The 18926-nt window shown below is 43.6% G+C and overlaps 1 protein-coding gene and 1 non-coding gene across 2 annotated transcripts in view; one reads left to right on the top strand and one right to left on the bottom strand.

The window, feature by feature from the left end:
* The window catches only part of Itga9 (integrin subunit alpha 9), a 322017-nt gene extending 320559 nt beyond the window's left edge, over nt 1–1458 (bottom strand). The window contains exon 1 of the mRNA XM_076843659.2: nt 1270–1458. Coding sequence (XP_076699774.1) covers nt 1270–1454 — 185 coding nt within the window. The 5' untranslated portion in view covers nt 1455–1458. The remainder of the gene's footprint in view (nt 1–1269) is intronic.
* Nucleotides 1459–11774: 10316 nt separating this feature from the next.
* On the top strand, nt 11775–11881 carry LOC143384519 (U6 spliceosomal RNA). The gene has a single exon (XR_013089352.1). It is a non-coding gene; the product is annotated as a U6 spliceosomal RNA (small nuclear RNA).
* The last annotated feature ends 7045 nt before the right edge of the window (nt 11882–18926 follow it).

Raw genomic sequence — 18926 nt, 5'->3', positions numbered from 1 at the left:
GGAGTAAATGTTGGGGTTGGTGGTGCAGAACTAGATAACAGCTGCACAAGGACTTTGAAAACTAGGAGAGCTGCCTCCAAGAAAACCAAACAGCATGATTGTTAAGGAGCCAGCTGGTCAGAGTTCTCTCCTGCAGGAATGCCTACACACCACCCTTTTCCATTAGCCTCTGCTCCATTAGCAGTGGCTCTCCAGCATCTATGTGAATGCACAGTGACACTTATCTCCACCTCCCACCTGCCACCCTGAAGATGCTCACACTGCTGATTAAACAATACAATCAACCCCCTTCCCCCCTCAATAGCTGTCACCTGGACCCACATGGAGGCATGATACTGAAAAGATGAGGAAGAGGGAGGAGCTACTCACAGCCTCTCACTCTGATGGAAAAGTAACCATGGAGTGGTTATTTTATTCTCTCCCATTCAGAGGAGGTGGCCAAAAAGCACCAGTCTCCTTAGTCCTCCAATAAGGCTGGGCACTGAAACTCTGAACACAGCTGATGGTGCCTAATGAGAGGCCCCACCATTTATTCCAACCCACACCTCTGGACTGGGGAGCCAGGGTGCAACTGGACACTCTGGCCTCTACAAAACCTAAGTTCCTCTCCCAAGACACATTGTGGCATTTGCCTCAGATGGTATATGAGAGGATGAGCCAATCCACACAAAATTTGTCACTTAAGGTTCCTCCCTTATTCTTCCCTACACCCCGGCGCCTCTCAGATCAGCTTCCACCGAGGAGGCTTCAGTCCACTGCGCGTATCCTGGAGGACCCCGCTGCCCCCACGTCCCCCACCCACCACACAGAGCCCATTCCCCTCACACAACTCCGGGTTACTGTTTCCTGCATGCAGTGGCGCTGGACAGACTTAAAACTCTCCCCAAGAGTTGCCCTGAGGTCTCCTGGGGTTCCTGCCGAGTTCAGGATGCTCGGCCCTCGGAGGCTGATAGGTTAAGTGACTTTGCGATCGGGAGGGTAAAGCGAACCTGACAACCGGAAAGGTTTCCCCCCACCCCCGGCACGCTGCACCCTGGGACCCCCCAGGGAAGCGCCCGGCCCGGCCCCCTCCGCCTTGGGCGCCGGCCGGGACGTCAGCGGGGCCGGGACCGGGCGTCCTGCCTCCTCCCGCCTTCTCCCGGCCGCAGAGCCGCGCGCAGCGGAGACATTTAAATCGCCCCCTCGGGACCGCAGCGTGGAAGAGGCCGGAAAGGCGGCGACGGCGGCTGGCTCTGGGGCTGGCCGGGCCGGGGTCGGGGAAGCACTCACCAGCGCGTGTTGTCGTGGAAATGCTCCAGCACCGCGTAGCCAAAGAAGGAGCCGGCGGGGCCCTGGAAGCGCACGGGACGCTGCGGATCGAGGTTGTAGGCGCCCGCGGGGACTCCCGCCGCAACCAGCGTCAGGAGCAGTGCGCGGAGCCCCCCGGCGCCCCTCCGTGCGGCCGGGCTGCCCATCCCCAGCCGGCCGCCGCCCTCCCCTCTGCCCGAGAGCGGGGCGCCGAGCGCACGGGCCGCCGACGGCCAGGAGGCTCCCCGGGACTGGAGCGCTGAGCTTGGAAACTGGCGGGATGCGGGCAGCGGGCCGGCACCGGAACGGTGGTTTGATCGAGCGATGAAAGCAAGCACCGGGGAGGCCGCGAGCGGGCGGCGTCCGCAGTCTGGCTGAGAAGCCTGCGCGCTGGGAGAGAGCGGGTCCCGGGCCGGGCGGCGCTGGTCTGCGGAGAGGCGCGCCCGCGGGGTGGGCGGCCCGGACAGCCCGCGGCAGGACGGCGCGCCAGTGCCCCCTGCGGGCCGCAAGTCCCCTGCGCACCGCCCTGTCAGGGAGTTAGTCCCTGGACGCCCCTGGACGTCCGGTGTGTGTCGGATCTCCTAGGCGACCCATCCCTAGCCGCTGCGTGCTCTACGGATCCTTGCATCCCTCTCAGTCTCACACTCACATTCAGGACCAGAGCAACGAGGATGCAGGACAGGGGTCTGTTATAACCCTGCCCATCAGCTGATCCTAATAGCGTGTAGGCAACTAGCGCTCAAGGAATGTCAGGTGTTAATAACCACAATTAGCCACGTGGACACCAGCAGAGCGCCGCTGCGTGCTCTACTCACTTGGTCTCCTAAGCCAGTGATTCCCTAAACGTGGTCTCGGGACCCGCAGCACCGACATCACCTGGTCTCAACCCAGATCTGTCGAATCAGAAGCCAAGCCCAGGGGGTTGGGGGTCTTGCATTGTGTGTACAAGCGCATGTGCGTGTGTGATTGGGATAGAACACACATAAAGTTTATCATCTTAACCAGCTGTTGTACAACCAATACCACCACCCAGCTCCAGAACGCTTTTCATTTTGCAAAGCAAACCACCCATTAAACAATAACCTCTTGGGCTGGGGCGTTGTAGCTCAGAGTTAGAGTGCTTCCTCAGCATGCAAGAGCCCCTAAGCTTGATCCCCGGCAGGGCAACATACAAACAAACAAACAAACAAACAAAAACAGAAATCCCTCTCCAATCCTCCCTCCTCCCAGCCCCTGGCAATCTTCATTCTATCTTCTGTCCCTATGAATATTAACTACTAAAATTTGGGATTCCTACTGAATTGACATTCCTCACTGTGAAGTTTTGCCACCCTTTTGTGCTTTCCCTACCTGAGCTCTGCTTTGGCGGGGGCGGGGAGGGGGTGGTCATCGGGGTAACTGAACCCAGGGACTCACTTGTGCTAAGCACACACTCTGAACTTTTTCTTTATAAATAGCCTATACAAGGCATTTCTTCATAGTATCTAAAAGCAGATTAGTACAAGGACCTTGAGATGGAGAGACGCCCCTGCATTTTCAGGGTGGGCCCAATCTAATCTTTTTTAAAAAAAATTTTTTTTTTTTTTAGTTGTAGTTGGACACAATACCTTCATTTTATTTATTTATTTTTATGTGGTGCTGAGGATAGAACCCAGCACCTCGCATGTGCTAGGCAAACGTTCCCTCAGCAGCTGAGCAACAAACCCAGCCCCCAATCTAATCTTAAAAGCAGAAAACCTGTCCTAGCTGGAGTCAGAGATGAGGGTCAAAGAGATGATATATTGTGGTGTTTGAAGAGAGAAGAAGAAATCTATAGGCAAGAATGCAGGCAGCTCTAGAAACCAGGAAAGGCAATATAATGGCCTTCTGAAGCTGCCTCATAAAGAAACACACCCTTGAGACACCTTGAGTTTAGTCCAGTAAGACCCAGGTTCTGTTTCTGACCTCCAGAAATATAAGGTGTATTTTGTTGTTTTAAGCCAGTATGTTTGTGATTTTTTTGTTATTATACTGGGGATTGAACCCAGGGATGTTCTACTACTTAGCTATATCCCATCCTTTATTATTTCTTTTCTTTTTTCTTTTTTTTTTTTTTTTTTTAGGAGACAGAGAGGGAGAGAGAGAGAGAGAGAGAGAGAGAATTTTAATATTTTTTTTTTTTTTTTAGTTATCGGCGAGCACAACATCTTTGTTTGTATGTGGTGCTGAGGATCGAACCCGGGCCGCACGCATGCCAGGCGAGCGCGCTACCGCTTGAGCCACATCCACAGCCCTTTATTTCTTATTTTGAGACAGGGTCTTGCTAAGTTGCTGTGGCTGGCCTCAAACTTGCAATCTTTACAGGTGTACATCACCTCCCTGTTTCATGATAATTTATTAGAGCAGCAATGGAAAACTAATACACCAACCTTCTATGTAAAAGTGTATATGTATGTTTCTTAAGGAAATAACTCATAGATTTCAATAGTTTATTCAATGATAAGGCAGTTTTTAAAAATTTAGGAACCACTGACCTAAAACACCCTGATTTCTATTTAATAAACTAATCTCTTTGGTCTTTGATTTCACAGAACTGCAGCTTCCAAACCTGACTGTGTATCAGACTCTCAAGTAACCAGTTAAAAATACAGATTCATAAATACCACTCTGCGTTGATTTCTAGGGATGAGACCAGGAAATCTGTATTTCATACTCCTCTCTGGAAATATGCGAAGTAATCAAGTTTAAGAAACATTGTTTTACAAGAAAAAGATTCTGAATTCTGCATTGTGGTCCTAAACATATGGCACCATGATGCTGTAGGAAAATCACAGGCATCCAATGAAGAGGATTTAAATCCCACATCTGACCAGCTGTGTGAGTCAATGAAACCAAGAGACTAATAAACATAAACCTATCAGTGGGCTGCTTGGGGCAGCAATTTTTAACTGTAAAATTCTGAACATTTATTAGTTATTCATATAATCTGACATCAGCAGTAAGCTCAATATTCTAGTTGCCAGAATAAGCTTTTCTGTCTCCAGGGTGACTGGCAAGAGAGCCATTCTATTTCAAACCTGCCCCGATAAATGAAGATTTGCTTCCTGGGACTGTGCCTCCTGAAAACTTGCACCTATTCCATTCTTATCCAATTTTCTCACTGAACTGACCCCTCAATGCTCTCCTTTCCTTTATGAAAATAAAGAACTAATCTGGAAACTGGCATGGTGGTTCATGCCTGTAATCCCAGCGGCAAAGGAGGCTAAGGAAGGAGGATCACAAGTTCAAGGCCAGCTACAGCAGCTTAGCAAGACCATGTTTCAAAATTTAAAAAAAAAATAAATAAATTAAAAGGACTGGGGATGTAACTCAGTGGTTAAGCACCCCTGGGTTCAATCCCAAGTACAACCTCCTCAAAAAAAGAAAAAAATAATCTGAAGATTTTCTGTTAACCTCAGTGGGCATACACTAAACAGCATGCACTATTGACTCACCAATCACTAGCCTTCAGTTTCCCTAGGTACACTTGACTTCCGTGCTGATGAAGGCTGTTGAGAGCATCGTTACCACAACAGGGCAAAAATAATGGTTTTGAAACAGGAGCTCCCTCCCCACCCCAGAGCAGAAAGGAATATTGAAATGACTAGGGACGGAAACAATGTTGGCTTGTCATAAGCCTTGAAAAAAAACCTTAAGGGTAATTGGCCTATTTTTTAATCCTTTATTTCTTTTTCTTCTTTTTTTTTTCTCTTTTTTCCCTCTTGCTTATAAATTGATCAATTCTTATTTTCTTCTTTTTCTTTTTTTTTTAATTTAATTTTTTTATTAGCTACACATGGATCAATTCTTATTTTCTAAACATTTAATTACTGGGTCAAAAGCTAGGAAATCTGAGGCTCTTAATATAAGCTGATTGACTCAGCAACCATCAGGTTCAGAATATAATTTTTCATTACAAAAGCCTTTTTATTACAACAGAAAATAACAGTACTTCCCATTGAGAAGGCCCATAGAGTGTTACCAGGCCCTGTCACTTGGATCCTGTTCTCCTGGAGTGTCCTTCCCCTGCCCTCCAAGTGGAAACTCGTTCCTGCTTGACAGAGCTCCAAACGTGACTCTCCAGCATCGGCCTTGACTCCTGGTCAGTGCTGCCCAGCAGAGCCCTAAGTGGAGGTCTAGACACTTATCAGTGGTGAGGGGAGGCTGGTTTGCACAGACCACATGTGCAACCACAGAAGCAGGGCAGATGCTACATAAAGCTGGCCAGGCTGCCAGCTGCAAGGCGGGCACCTTTGCTGTGTGCACAGGACACTTTATACATTGTTTGATCTCAGCTAAACTTCACAATGGTCCAGTTAGGAGGGCACAGGCTGATTTGATCTCAGTTACCATGGAACTTGCATTTGATTTCACTTACCATGAAGACTTCCCGTCATAACACAGTAAAACTCTTGTGACAGGGAGGTTTCTGAATTCATATTTTTTTCATAGTTTAGAAAATAAGACAGCATACTCACCACTTATTACATACTTAGCCCACAAAACAAACAGAAGCATGTGAGCATTCACACTTGTGATGGGCAGAATGCCCCCTCTCTTCCAAAGATGTCTCCAAAACCAGGTATACCTGAACTTACATGGCAGGAGACTGTAGATCTAATTCTCCACCTCAGGATCTTGAGGAGGAGAAATTGTCCTGGATTATCCAGGTGGGCCCAATGTAATCATAAAGGTCCTTATAAGATCAAGGAGAGTCAGGGTCCAAGAAGATGGCAGAAGCAGAATGATGTCATCAGCCAAAAATTGTAGTGTCTCTTGGGACCAGGAAAGGTGAGGAAATGGATTCCAGAAGAGGGCAGCTTCCAGAAGACCCCTGACTTCCCAAACTGTAAGATAACCAGTTTGTGTTGTGTTAAGCTCCCAAGTTTCTGAAAACTTGTTATATAATCAACTGGAAACATACAGCATTGTTGTATAAGATCAGCTTCGGTAAGGTTTGGCCACCAAGTTATTTTGGAAAAATATTCAGTTCCCAGTTTTTTATCTTTTACAATTGTAAATTTCCTCATCCAACCCCTATCCCAACTGTATACATGGGAAAAACAGAGACCCAGAAAAACCAAGGTGTCATGCAGATATGAATAGTAACACCTGCTAAGTTTTCTATAATGACTAAATCAAAGAATGCAGATTGACCACAGCACAATGTGTATGTAGCACATAAGAAAGCCTGTGTGAATGTTAGCTATTCTTTCATTTTTTTTTTCAAATATTTTTTGAGTGCTTACTATGTGTTACATACTTCTTGAAACTCTGGGAATTAAGAAATGAGCAAAACCACACACACAAAAAAAAAAATTACATTTTATCTCACCAGGCTTACTTTCTATGGGAAGGTGGTGAGCAAAAATAAGATATGTAAGTGATCAGAGAAAAGATGTCATGGTACTGAATGTTACAGAATAAAGAAAACTGGAAAAAAAAGAGGAGGCAGGAGTGTCAATTTTAAATAGAATAGAAGAGGCCACTGAGAAGGGGATAGTTACAGGGATATTTTAGTTACATTACAAGATATATGCAAGGAAGGATGATGTACATTTCTTACTAGTTCTTTTATTCTACTTAGAATTTGATGAGCTTCCTGACTTTAAGGATTGGCATCTTTCCTCGATCCAGGGAAGTTTTCAGCTATTACCTGTTTGAACACTGCTTCTCCCAGTTCTATTCTCTCCTTCTGGAACACTAATTTGATCATTTTTTTAGACCTTCTTGCTCTATCATCCACATCTTTAAACCTTCAATGTTGTCCAGGTTTTGCCTCTTTTGTTTCCATTCTGAGTAATTTCTTCAGTTTTATTTTCAGTTTCACTAATTTTGTCTTCAGCTATGTGTAACCTGTTTAGCCAGTTCTTGGAATTTATAATTTTCATTACATACCTATATTATATTATATATATACACACATACACACACACACACACACATACACAAATATACACATACACACACACTTTCGGAGGGGGAGGATACTGGGGATTGAGCCCAAGAACTCACACCTGCTAGGCAAGCAATCTACTACTGAGCTATATACCCAGCCCTCATAATTATATGTTTTAATCCAAAAATTCTAAATGGGTTTTCTCTCTCTCCTTCTCTCTCTCTCTCTCTCTCTCTCTCTCTCTCTCTCTCTCTCTCTCTCTCTCTCTCTCTTCCTTTTTGTGATGCAGTGCTGGGTTTGAACCCAGGGCTTTGTGTGTGCTATGCATTTGCTCTATCACTGAGCTACATCCCCTGCCCTGTGGTCTTCTTTTGAAAACTGCCTTGTCCTTGTCAACTTTGATAGTCCCCTGTTCCTACATCATACTTTCAACATGTTCCTGAATGCCTTTAAATAAACTCACACTCTGTTTCTGGCCTTTTAAATATCTGCAATCTGTACATGTCCTTCTCCAGCTGGCAGTTTCTGCTTATTCTCTCTCATGGTGGCTTATTTCCTTGTATATTTTGTAATCTTTGACTGTGAGGTCATATTCCTTGGAATTTTATCTTTGCTTAGAATATGTTAAGCCACAGATGATCTGTGTTTTTTCTGCCAGTCGCCCTGGGTATTGCTGATTTGCCACCACTTTAACATAACGATCTGGTTTTGACTTTTTTTCCCCCTAAATGCATGTCATGACACAGACCATGGTTAATATTCTCAAGAGCTACATTTTCCATATATATATATATATATATATATATATATATATATATATATATATATATATATATATATTATTCCACCAAAATTGAAGGCCAAAACAGGAAAGACATCTGTCTTTCTTGGTAGGGCAGATTATCCTCGTTTACCTGCTAATGGGGATCAGCTTGAGTTGAGGTCCTCAAATTGACTACCCCCAGACTTGGGTACCCTGCTTTGTCTGCTATTCCAAGCATATATAAGATCCACTTAAATCCAGATATACCTGAGGCTAATGCTGATTTTGGCATTCACTATTTCTTCTAAATTAGAATTTTTTTCATTATATATGGCCTCTGAACATTTGCTTCATACCATCCAAGCCACACAATTTTTTTTACTTTCATATTTAACTCAGTAACTTTAGGTGTTTTGTACCAAGAGAGAGTTCCAGATATCTGAGCATTTATTCTGCCATATTGCCAAATTTTTAACCTGCTTTTTCTGTGTTATTTCAAATCCATAGAGAGGCCAGAGTAAATGTGGGGCTCTGGAATTTGAAGGTCAGGTCAGACTATCTTCATGAACACTGCACACTTCACAAAACTAACCTCTTTGTAGTTCCTGCCCCTCCAAAAAGTAAGACCCAAAAAATCAGTTCTCCTCTTGCTCTTGGGGCACATAGCATCTCATGCAAAGGCAGGTATTCCCTGGTGCTAATCCTAAAGAATCTTTCAACTGGATTCCTAAGATTATTTAGTTGAATCAGCACTTCACATGATCTTGCTGCAAAAGGATAACAATAATTTTCATATGCCTACGAGGAATGATACCTACAGTATATGCAAGGTAGACTCAACATTCCTTAACACATCCAGGATGATCTGATGCATGTGAATTTTCATACATCTATATGCATATGTGCACATAAAAGGAAATCTGGAAGTTTGCCTCAAATGTTAGCAATGGTTAGAGTTGAGATTATAGGCTATTTTTGCCTGTCTGTCTATTCTCAGTCTATCACCTATCCTTCCATATCTTTTGATTGTCAACAGTTAGCCTGCAGTGGATGTAGAAGATGCTACCTTCATAAAGCCCAAGTCTCTAATCAAACAAAGAACCCAATCAATAAATGGGCTAAGGAACTGAACAGACACTTCACAGAAGAAGAAATACAATTGATCAACAAATATATGAAAAAGTGTTCAACATCTCTAGCAATTAGAGAAATGCAAATTAAAGCTACTCTAAGATTTCATCTCACTGTCAGAATGGCAATCATCAAGAATACAAGAAACAGGGGGCTAGGGCTGGGGCTCAGAGGCAGAGCGCTTGCCTAGCACACGTGAGGCACTAGATTCGATCCTCAGTACCACATAAAGTAAAATAAAGACATTGAGTCCACCTATAACTAAAGAAATTTTTAAAAAATACAAGAAACAATAAATGTTGGCAAGGATGTGGGAGAAAAAGAACACTCATACATTGCTGGTGGGACTGCAAATTGGTGCAACCACTATGGAAAGCAGTATGGAGATTCCTCAGAAAACTAGGAATGGAACCACCATTTGACCCAGCTATTTCACTCCTTGATATATATCCAAAGGATTTAAAATCAGTATACTACAGTGACACAGCCATGTCAGTGTTTATAGCAGCTCAATTCACAATAGCTAAACTATTGTAGAACCAAGCTAGGTGTCCTTCAAGAGGTGAATGGATAAAGAAAATGTGGTTATATGTATATATTCAATGGAATATTACTCAGCTTTAAAGAATAGTGAAACTATGGCATTTGCCAGTAAATGGATGGAGTTGGAGAATAGCATGCTAAGTGAAATAAGCCAATCCCACAAAATCAAAGGCCGAATGTTTTCTCTAATATGTGGATGCTAATTCACAATAAGCGGGGGTGGGGGTGGCACTAGAGAAGAATAGTGTTACCTTAGATTGGGTAGAGGGAAGTGATAGAGGGGAGGGGAAAGGATGTGGGGATAGGAAGATAGTAGAATGAAATATCACTTTATACATACATGTGACTACATGACCAATATGATTCTACAACACGTACACTCAGAAAAATGAGAAATTCTATCCCATCTATGCATGATATATCAAAATGCATAAATGCATTCTACTGTCATGTATAACTAATTAAAACAAATTTACAAATTAATAAAAAAATAAAATAATATTAAAAAAATGAAAGACTGTTAGAAATAGGGAAACAGATCAGAAACAGTACACACAAAACCATCTACTCTCCAAAGAGAAGGAAACTTGACCTTCACAGGACAAGGAAAAAAAAGCAGAGCCAAAGGGCAGCCACCATCATCCATCTACCACGAGCCAGCCCTGAAAACCTGGCCACGGTGGAGGGGCTGACACCCACTTCCTGGGAAGGGACTTTGACAACAGAGCCAAGGAGGAGGCCAGCCAACGTGTAGAAGAAAAGTAGTCAGTTGCCACTGGCTCCTCACAGTATTTTTAAGGGAGGGAGAGAAACATAAAAGGGGTCCAGGTCATTGGCATACCAGATACTCATTTTCTCAGTGATGGACACTTAGCTAAATGAGATACTTGACGGTCACTTCTTTAAAAGTTGCTTGATCTTACTTTTGATACATAAACAGACGATACCTCACATGGTTTTGAAATCCAAAAAGTTCAGGGGAAGGGCAAATACTACCGCCAAACCTTCAACTATAATAGCAGGCAGAGATTTAAGCAAATACTTTCCCACTGAAGTCTTCCATAAGCCAAAGGTCCAACTGTTATTATTGGGTACAAATTTTCCAACCTGTTTGCATGTGCAAAAACTTTTTTTCCAGAAATCTAGATTTAGTGAAACTGCTTTAAGTTAGAATAGACCCGCACACCATAATGCCAAGTTTTAAAAACATTTTTCACCTCAATGTAAATATTAAAACTAGCCTTGTCAAACATAAAAATATAAAATGATGATTCAGGCAGTACCCACTTTATGATGAATCTACTTAGGATTTTTCAACTCTATGATGGTGTACAAGCAAACACAGACCACCATTCTGCTTTCCACTTTCCATATTCAATAAATTACATGAGAAATTCAACAGTTTATTAGAAAATAGGCTTTCTGGTAGATGATTCTGCCCAAGCCCAGACTCACTTAAGTATTTCAAGAGTGTTGAACGTAGGTTAGGCTAAGTTGCAATATTTGGTAGGTTAGATACATGCATTTTCCACTTAAGACATTTTCAGCTTGCAGTTTGTCAGAGGAGGAGCACCTATATTTCTAGGAGGCAGGTTAGCATCATGCATGAGGACTTTGGTGCTTGTATCCCAGTGTGGTGGCTTGTCAGGTATATTGGCCCACTTAGGCTGCCATAGCACACTACTTCAGACTGGGTGGCATAAGCAACAAAAATAAATTTCCTCAGAGCTCTGGAGGCTGGCGGTGTAAGGCCAAGGTATCAGCAGGATTGTCTGGTATGAACTCTCCTTTGTGTTGCAGATGGCCACTTCTTGCTGGATGTCAGGTGACCTCTTCTTTGGGCTTGCATGAGGCATGGGGAGAAAGCACACAAGTGAGCTCATATGAGGACACTAATCCTATCAGATCGGGACCCCACCCTTATGAACTTAGTCCCTTTCTTACTTCAAATACAGCCACACTAAAGTTTATGGCTTCAACATGTAAATCTTGGGAGGATAGAATTTTCAATTTATAGCAATAGGTATGTGACCTTGAGAAGTTATTCAGCCTCTCCGGGCCTCAGCCCTATTTGTAAACCAGTGATCACACAAAGAGGACTGCTGTGAGGATAAACATGAGATCAACCATACAATGCTCACTTCAGCAGCACATATACTAAAATTAGAATGATACAGAGAAGATCAGCGTGGCCCCTGTGCAAGGATAACAGGTAAATTTGTGAAGTGTTCCATATTTTTTGAAATAAGCCAATCCCCAAAAAACCAAAGGCCGAATGTTTTCTCTGATATGCAAATGCTAATTCATAATGGGGGTGGGAGGCTAAGGAAGAATAGAAGTACTTTGGATTAGACAAAGGGGATTGAAGGGAAGAGAGGGGAAATGGGACTAGGAAAGATAGTAGAATTCATAGGCATTACTATCCTAGGAGCATATGTGATTACATGACCAATGTAATCCTACATGATGCACAACCAGAAGAATGAGAAGTTATACCCCATAAATGTATAATATGTCAAAATATATTCTACTGTCATGTATAACTAATTAGAACAAATTTTAAAAATAGGTAAAATTAAAAAAATATAAAGCACATTGCAGAGTGTGGGGCTCATGGGAAACATGATAGATACTAGCAACTTAATGCTACATCATGCTATTTATTGCACTCTTAAAAATGGCTATTTTTATTTGGCATAGAGAAGAAAAATCCAAGTCACTGTTCTAAGGTTTCTTTTTTAATTTTCTTTTGTCTTTTGTTTGTTTCATGGTACTGGGGATTAAACCCAGGAGTGCTCTACCACTAAACTATATCCCCAGCCCTTTTTAAATTTTATCTTGAGACAGCGTCCCACTAAGTTGTTCAGGCCTCAAATTTGCAATCCTCCTGCCTCAGCCTCCAGAGTAGCTGGGATCACAGGTGTGCACACTCACATATGGACACACACAGGTAAGAGAGATTCACTTCTGTCATTTAGATGCAGTGCAACATTAACAAAAATAACCAGAGGGAACTGAACATATCAGAAATTGGCTACCATAATGAAATGTATCTAAAAACTAGGAATGGAGAGTTGGGGGTAGAGAAAGAGGTAGGAGATGAAACTTCAAGAGAAATGGAAGGACAGTTCTAGCTTCTGTGTCTTCCATTAGCCAGACTCTAAGCAGATGCAGACATCTTCAGGGAAGGACAAGTCACTGAACAAGGATTCAAGTCCAGTTTTCACATGCAGGTTCTGGGTTCTTCCTTCTGTTGAATGTCTACACTGGAAGATTCCTTGAATGGCAGGAGGTATTGATGTTTAAGATATAGATAGAGATGCTACACCCTCTGGGCACATCCAGTTTATTCCAAGTTGCAAAAGAGGAAGAAAGAACTTGTAGTGAGACTAGGATGGCCCAGAAGTCAGTGACAGGAAAGGCCCCAAAGTCCCTGCCACGGAAACCAGAGATCCAGCTTCCACACAGGATTGGGGTTGAGGCGGAAAGAGCCAGAGTGAGTCTGAGAGAGGAGAGAGCCAGCCCTGGTGGCAGCCATCGTTCCTGGTGGCAGGCTCACACACGGTCTAGGGCTGGTAAATGGCGGAGTCAGTAGCACCCAGGGCCAGGCCCATGCTTGCTGAGGTGCAGTGGGGAAAGAAGACGGGCCCTCATGCCCCAGGGTGCCTGCTGGCAGTCACGAGGGTGACAGGAGCAAGACACCGGGCCCTGTTCTCATGGCTGGGATGCCAGAAGGCTAAGCTGCACATTGGCATTGCAGCATCCTCTGGCCTCAGCTGGAGGTTCAAAAGCAAGGTGGAAGGAACAGAGTCTGGTAATTTTGGATACAACTCAGCTTTGGGGTCTCCTTTCCTCAGGGGAAAACCCAAGGCATTTCTCAAGACGACAAGATGAGGGCTCAAGCCGTTTCACTGAGATTTTAAAAGAAGATGGGATCTTCTTATATGCTTTAAGACAGAGAAGCATCACATACCGGCCTCTTACCAGTATGGAGAAGGGACTGCCTCTCTGCCCCTTCCCTTTCAGAGTCATAAGCTCTTCAGATAAGCCACTCGTGAATTCCTAACAAAAAGAATTATACTTATTGTATAATTATACTTATTGCAGAATTATACTTATTGTGTTAATCCACTGTGTTTTGAGATACTTTGTTACATAGCAATAAAAGACTAATTCTAGTTTAGGGGTAACTTGTTACCCAGCAATAAACAACTTAAACACACCTCTTTGCCTTGCTGATGGGGATGGGGTGGGGGGGCTGGTGGGTAGAGCCACATGATAGACTTGCACAGCCATTCCTGCCTTTCTGAGGCCATTACGAAGTCAAGGGGATTGTCCCCATATTCCTGATTGTGGGACAGCTTTGTGGTACAGGAACTGACCTAGCTATGGCCTGAGACTTGAGATCTGACTCCAACTCTAGATCTACCACTTACCAGCTGCCAGACACAATGCTAGTTGCTACTTTATAAGGGACCCATTTCCTCATTTGCAGAGATGGAAACAACAGTATCCACCTCACAGTTAGGAGGAAAAGTTAAATGGAAGTGAATATAGGAAAGTAACAACCAGACAGAGAAGCAATTGAACCCAAATGAAGATAGACTAAATATATAGTTGCCAAGGTTGGCCTCAAACTGGTGATCCTCTTGCCTCAGCCTCCCAAGTCACTTAAGAGCACAGCATGTGCCACCATGCCCAGCCTGAAAATTACATTTTTAAAGACATTTAAAGCATGAACAACTAACATGACCGCCATTTGTCCAGTCAGCTGCCCTGTTTGGCCTCATGTTACCAGGAGTCCTATGAACACAGACCCACACAGGCCTGAGAGAAAAGGCCCAGGCTCTCTTCCCTTGGACTCTTAGCTTATCTAAACTACATTCTAGATTGTGACATGCTGAGATTATTTTCATATTTCAAACACACTTGAGGGAGAAGCTTGGAGTTAATTTAGAATTGAAAACATTTTGTGGAAAGTACCTAGACAGCACAGTGGACGTTGTTTTTCTGTCTGTGCCTTTGAGCATCAACCCCTCCCTACCATCCTGGCAAATCCTCAGGCTCCAGCACTTCAACATAGTCTTCTCCTTAAACCAATGGAGAGAGGAGGGTGAGCAGAGGCTCCACCCTCAACACTTGTGAAGCTGAGGAAGGCCCTCCTTGGTGCTGGCTGCTGGAGGTAGCCTCCTGTTCTAACAGCCCCCTCCTTCCTCTCCTTCAAGTCTCCCACCAAACTTCCCATTCTCAAAAAGGCCTGTGCTCTCCAAGTATATGAATGAGAGCAGACAGCAACCAAGATGGAGAGAGAGAAAAACAGAGCCTGAAAGACCTACAAAAACCAGTGGAGGCTCCATTGGAAGGTCAATAAGAACCACGGAGAAGGAAGGGAAGGAAAATGTTCAGATTTCCACTTCTAAAAAATGGTTGTGCTTTTTCCTCAGCAGGTGAGCCCCAGTGGACCTTTCCAAAGGAAATATATGCATCAAAGTCTCAAACAAAGCTTTTGTGACATCACCATAATGTAAGTGTTCTGCACACACAGGCCTTTGAATACCAAGAGATTCTTTGACAGGTGCTAATTTTGCCTGTAGGTTCAGTTCAGGCTAGAGGACTGAGCATCAGTGACAACATCCCTTCACAGCACAGGTCTCTATAAGAGAGACAAAATATGGTTGTGATACACAAGTACATTACAAAACTAGAAGGGGGTTCCCTATAGGTGTGAAATCTTGAAAGTCTCCTGAATATGGAAGGCAGTGGAATCCAGTCCCTGTATTGAAGTATCCACGGGAGATGACTCCAAGGGCACTCCGCCTGGAGGAACAACAGTGGGAACAGGAGCGCCTCTCAGCGCCTGATGGAAAATCAGCTGGGGAGCCAGAGTAGGAGCCGCCAGGTTGATAATCCCTATTCCAGTTGCCCCTTAGACTAGGTGATCGCTGCCGCAGTCTCTGGCTGGGCACAAATCACGAGTCTCCACACAGCTTGTAGATTCAAACAGCAATTCTTTATTCCCGAACTCACACCGGCCGTCTACAAACACGTTCTGGGGGAATCCACGTTCTCTGCCCAAATCCACTTCTGCCCAAATCCACTACTCTGCCCAAATCCACACTCTGCCCAAATCCAATCCGCATGGGCTTCTGTCTCCCAAAATATACTGTCTGACCCTAAGAACTCAAGAGGAACTCAGCAGCAGGATACGCCCTATTCTAAAGGGGGAACACCCTACTCTCCTATTATGCTAAACCGCCCTATTCTAAAGGGGAACACGGATCCGCCCTGGTCCTTGAGCAAGGTCACCTTTCAGAAGTCCTTCCACTAGACAGCATGGGAGTAGCTGGGAAGGAAATTGTCATACCTACTTGGCTGATGGCTCCCAGCATCTCCCCTCTTCTGATTAATTAAACAAGTAATGTGGCTTAAGGACCGTGCCTGGTAGGTTGTCCAGCTCAACATATGGTTCTTACCCGTCATTGGAAAACTGACCTTTAGGCGTCAGCCTCCTGTCTTAGGTTGATACCACTGCAACTGGATCATACCCGTCACTGACTACCGGTCCAGCATACAGCCATACTTGTGGATAGGTCTATGCACCAGTGGGGGGGTGAGGTTCTTTGCCTCACCTCTGTTGGCCCCCAAATTTGGCCTTGGTGCCAGTGGGGGAGTGAGGTTAATGTGGCTTAAGGACCGTGCCTGGTAGGTTGTCCAATTCAACATATGGTTCTTACCCGTCATCGGAAAACTGACCTTTAGGCAACTGACCTTTAGGCGTCTCCCAGCAGATCGCCATAGAGGTGTCTGCCTCCATGTAAGAGCAAGATGAGCCTTTAGGAGGGGGCGGGCTTCTGCGCTTCCCATACAGGCTTTTCCTCAGGAGTCCGCCATTCCTGCCATTCCTGCCATTCAGCTCCAGGTTTTGGTCCGGTACTTAGGATCCCGGGTTGTTCTGCGGCACAGGTGCTGAAGGTCCCCAGGGAGCATGTCTGACTGCTGAGCACCAGGAAATGGTTATTTCAGATGGAATTCCAGGGCTTTTCTTTGGAAATTCTAACAAGAAAAAGAAATAAGGCAAATCTCTCTTCCCTATGACTGCAGAAAAATGAATATATTTTCCCAAAAACACCTGGTACTGAAAGATCTACTGAGAGAACACTGGGCACCTCAAAAACCATTAAGTGATGCTGAGTCTGGCCTTGAACTTGTTCTTCAGTTTCCTGAGTTTCTGGAATTACAGAGCATTGGCCCTAAATGTGGTCTCACTGCCTCCTGGTCTTCTCTGAGATGGTACTGGGACAAAGTTGGGACAGGTGTGAAAACTGGGTCCCAGTGTCCAGACTGAAAGGTCCTGCACTTCAGAGTGTGGTGGCAGGTGGAGGGACCTTTCCCAGTGATAAAGGCAGCAGTGATGGGGGCAGTTAGAGTATTGTCCCAGAATCTTGTTTCCCACTTCTCTTTAGGGGTAGAATTAATGGTTCATAGTGTACGCGTGAATAGATAGCACCACACCATGTTCCTCGTGGCTTTACCTTTTACCTTGCCATGGCAGGCTTGGTAATTCCTATCAATTATCATCTCTGTGGCCGTTAGTCACATATATATTTATTTGTCATTTGAAAGTTTTCTCCTTTGTGAAATCTATTTTTGAAACTTCTCATCTGTGCTGTACTCTGTTGGCATGTCTTTCTTCCCCCTAAAAAATGAATAACACTTCATATATTCTGCACTATAAACACTTTACTAAAAATGTTAACTAAAACATCTTTGACTTTCAACTTTGGAGACACACTGACTTAAAATGACAAAAGTAGTTTTTTTGTTGTTGTTGTTTTTTGTTTTTTGTTTTGTTTTGTTTTGTTTTTGGTACTGGGGATTAAACTCAGGGGCCCTTGACCACCAAGCCCCATTCCCAGCCCTCATTTGTATTTTATGTAGAGATAGGGACTCACCGAGTTGCTTAGCCCCTTGCTATTTCTGAAGGCTGGCCTCCAACTCATGATCCTTTTGCCTCAGCCTTGTAAGCTGCTGGGATTACAGGTGTGTGTTCAGAAAACTAACAATATTCAAGATTTATCAGTTGTTTATGTACAAAAGAAAATGAATATTCAAATTGGAAATTAAACACAATTCTAGTGACAATTATGACAAAAGCAAAATACTTAGGAATATTTTTTAGAAAGTTGTGAAAACTTGAACATTAAAATATAGAGTATATGCTTGTTTTTAGAAGATCTAGTATCATTCCTAAGTCCCTTCCTTCTTTTTGAGGGTTTTAAATTTATAGAAAGAGAACAGAAATTGTGTTTTATTTCATTGGTACTAAGGAGTGGTCTTAAGTATGCTTTACTCGTGAACTATATCACCATCACTTATTATTTTATTTTGAGGTAGGATCTTGCTAAGTTACTGAGAAGGGACTCTAAATTGTGATCCTTCAGACTCAGCCTCCCAAGTAACTGGGATTATGTATGTGTGCCACAAACATGGCAGGGATTTTGTTCTTGACTTTAAAATTATTACACATTGGCTCAGAATAAAAATTAGGTAGTTCTTTTGCCATTTTTATGGCAGAAGATGGAGGCCACAGAGAGAGGATATGGCTTTCCACATCTTTGGAACAGAATACCAAGTATTGATTCACCCTCTTCCCCTTATTCAACATTTAAAGTTTCCACAGACACTACAGAATTGTTTGAGAAAGATCAAGGGCTGTGAGGAAGGGGAACCAGTATTTCAAAGTGTCAGGAAGAGTACTCTAAGAAACAGTGCTGAGCTACCGGGTTATGAAGAATAGAGTCCCTGAGATTTAATTGTAGAAGCCACAGAACATATATAAGAATGTAAACAATACAGTTGATACATTTTTAAAAGATGATCATGGGTAGAACTTGGTCAGTTGTACTCACTCTCCCACCCCATCCACATAACCACAAACATCACACCCCTTTCACCTCACTTACATCACACCTTGCTAGAAGAGAAATGTGTGTGTTAGTGGTACTCTGCTGTTCACCATGGGCAGAACTCTTTGCCTAGCCTGTGGTAGAAATCAGAATGGATCACAAAGTTCAGGACCATCTTTGTCTTTGCATCTCCCCGGCCCTCTCTCTCTCTCACACACACACAAATAACTGAAGATATTAATTATAAATATTTTGATGGATGACATGAACTTGGGAGTATTGGGCCAAATAATTGGAACTTTGAATGTATACATGTGCAGAAAGAGTATGAATGACACATTTCCTATCACACTGATGTTTTATTTCATTATTTTCACAA

Source organism: Callospermophilus lateralis, chromosome 1 (genome assembly GCF_048772815.1).
Source record: "Callospermophilus lateralis isolate mCalLat2 chromosome 1, mCalLat2.hap1, whole genome shotgun sequence".
NCBI classification, from domain to species: domain Eukaryota; kingdom Metazoa; phylum Chordata; class Mammalia; order Rodentia; family Sciuridae; genus Callospermophilus; species Callospermophilus lateralis.
This window is presented reverse-complemented; position numbering and strand designations above follow the sequence as displayed.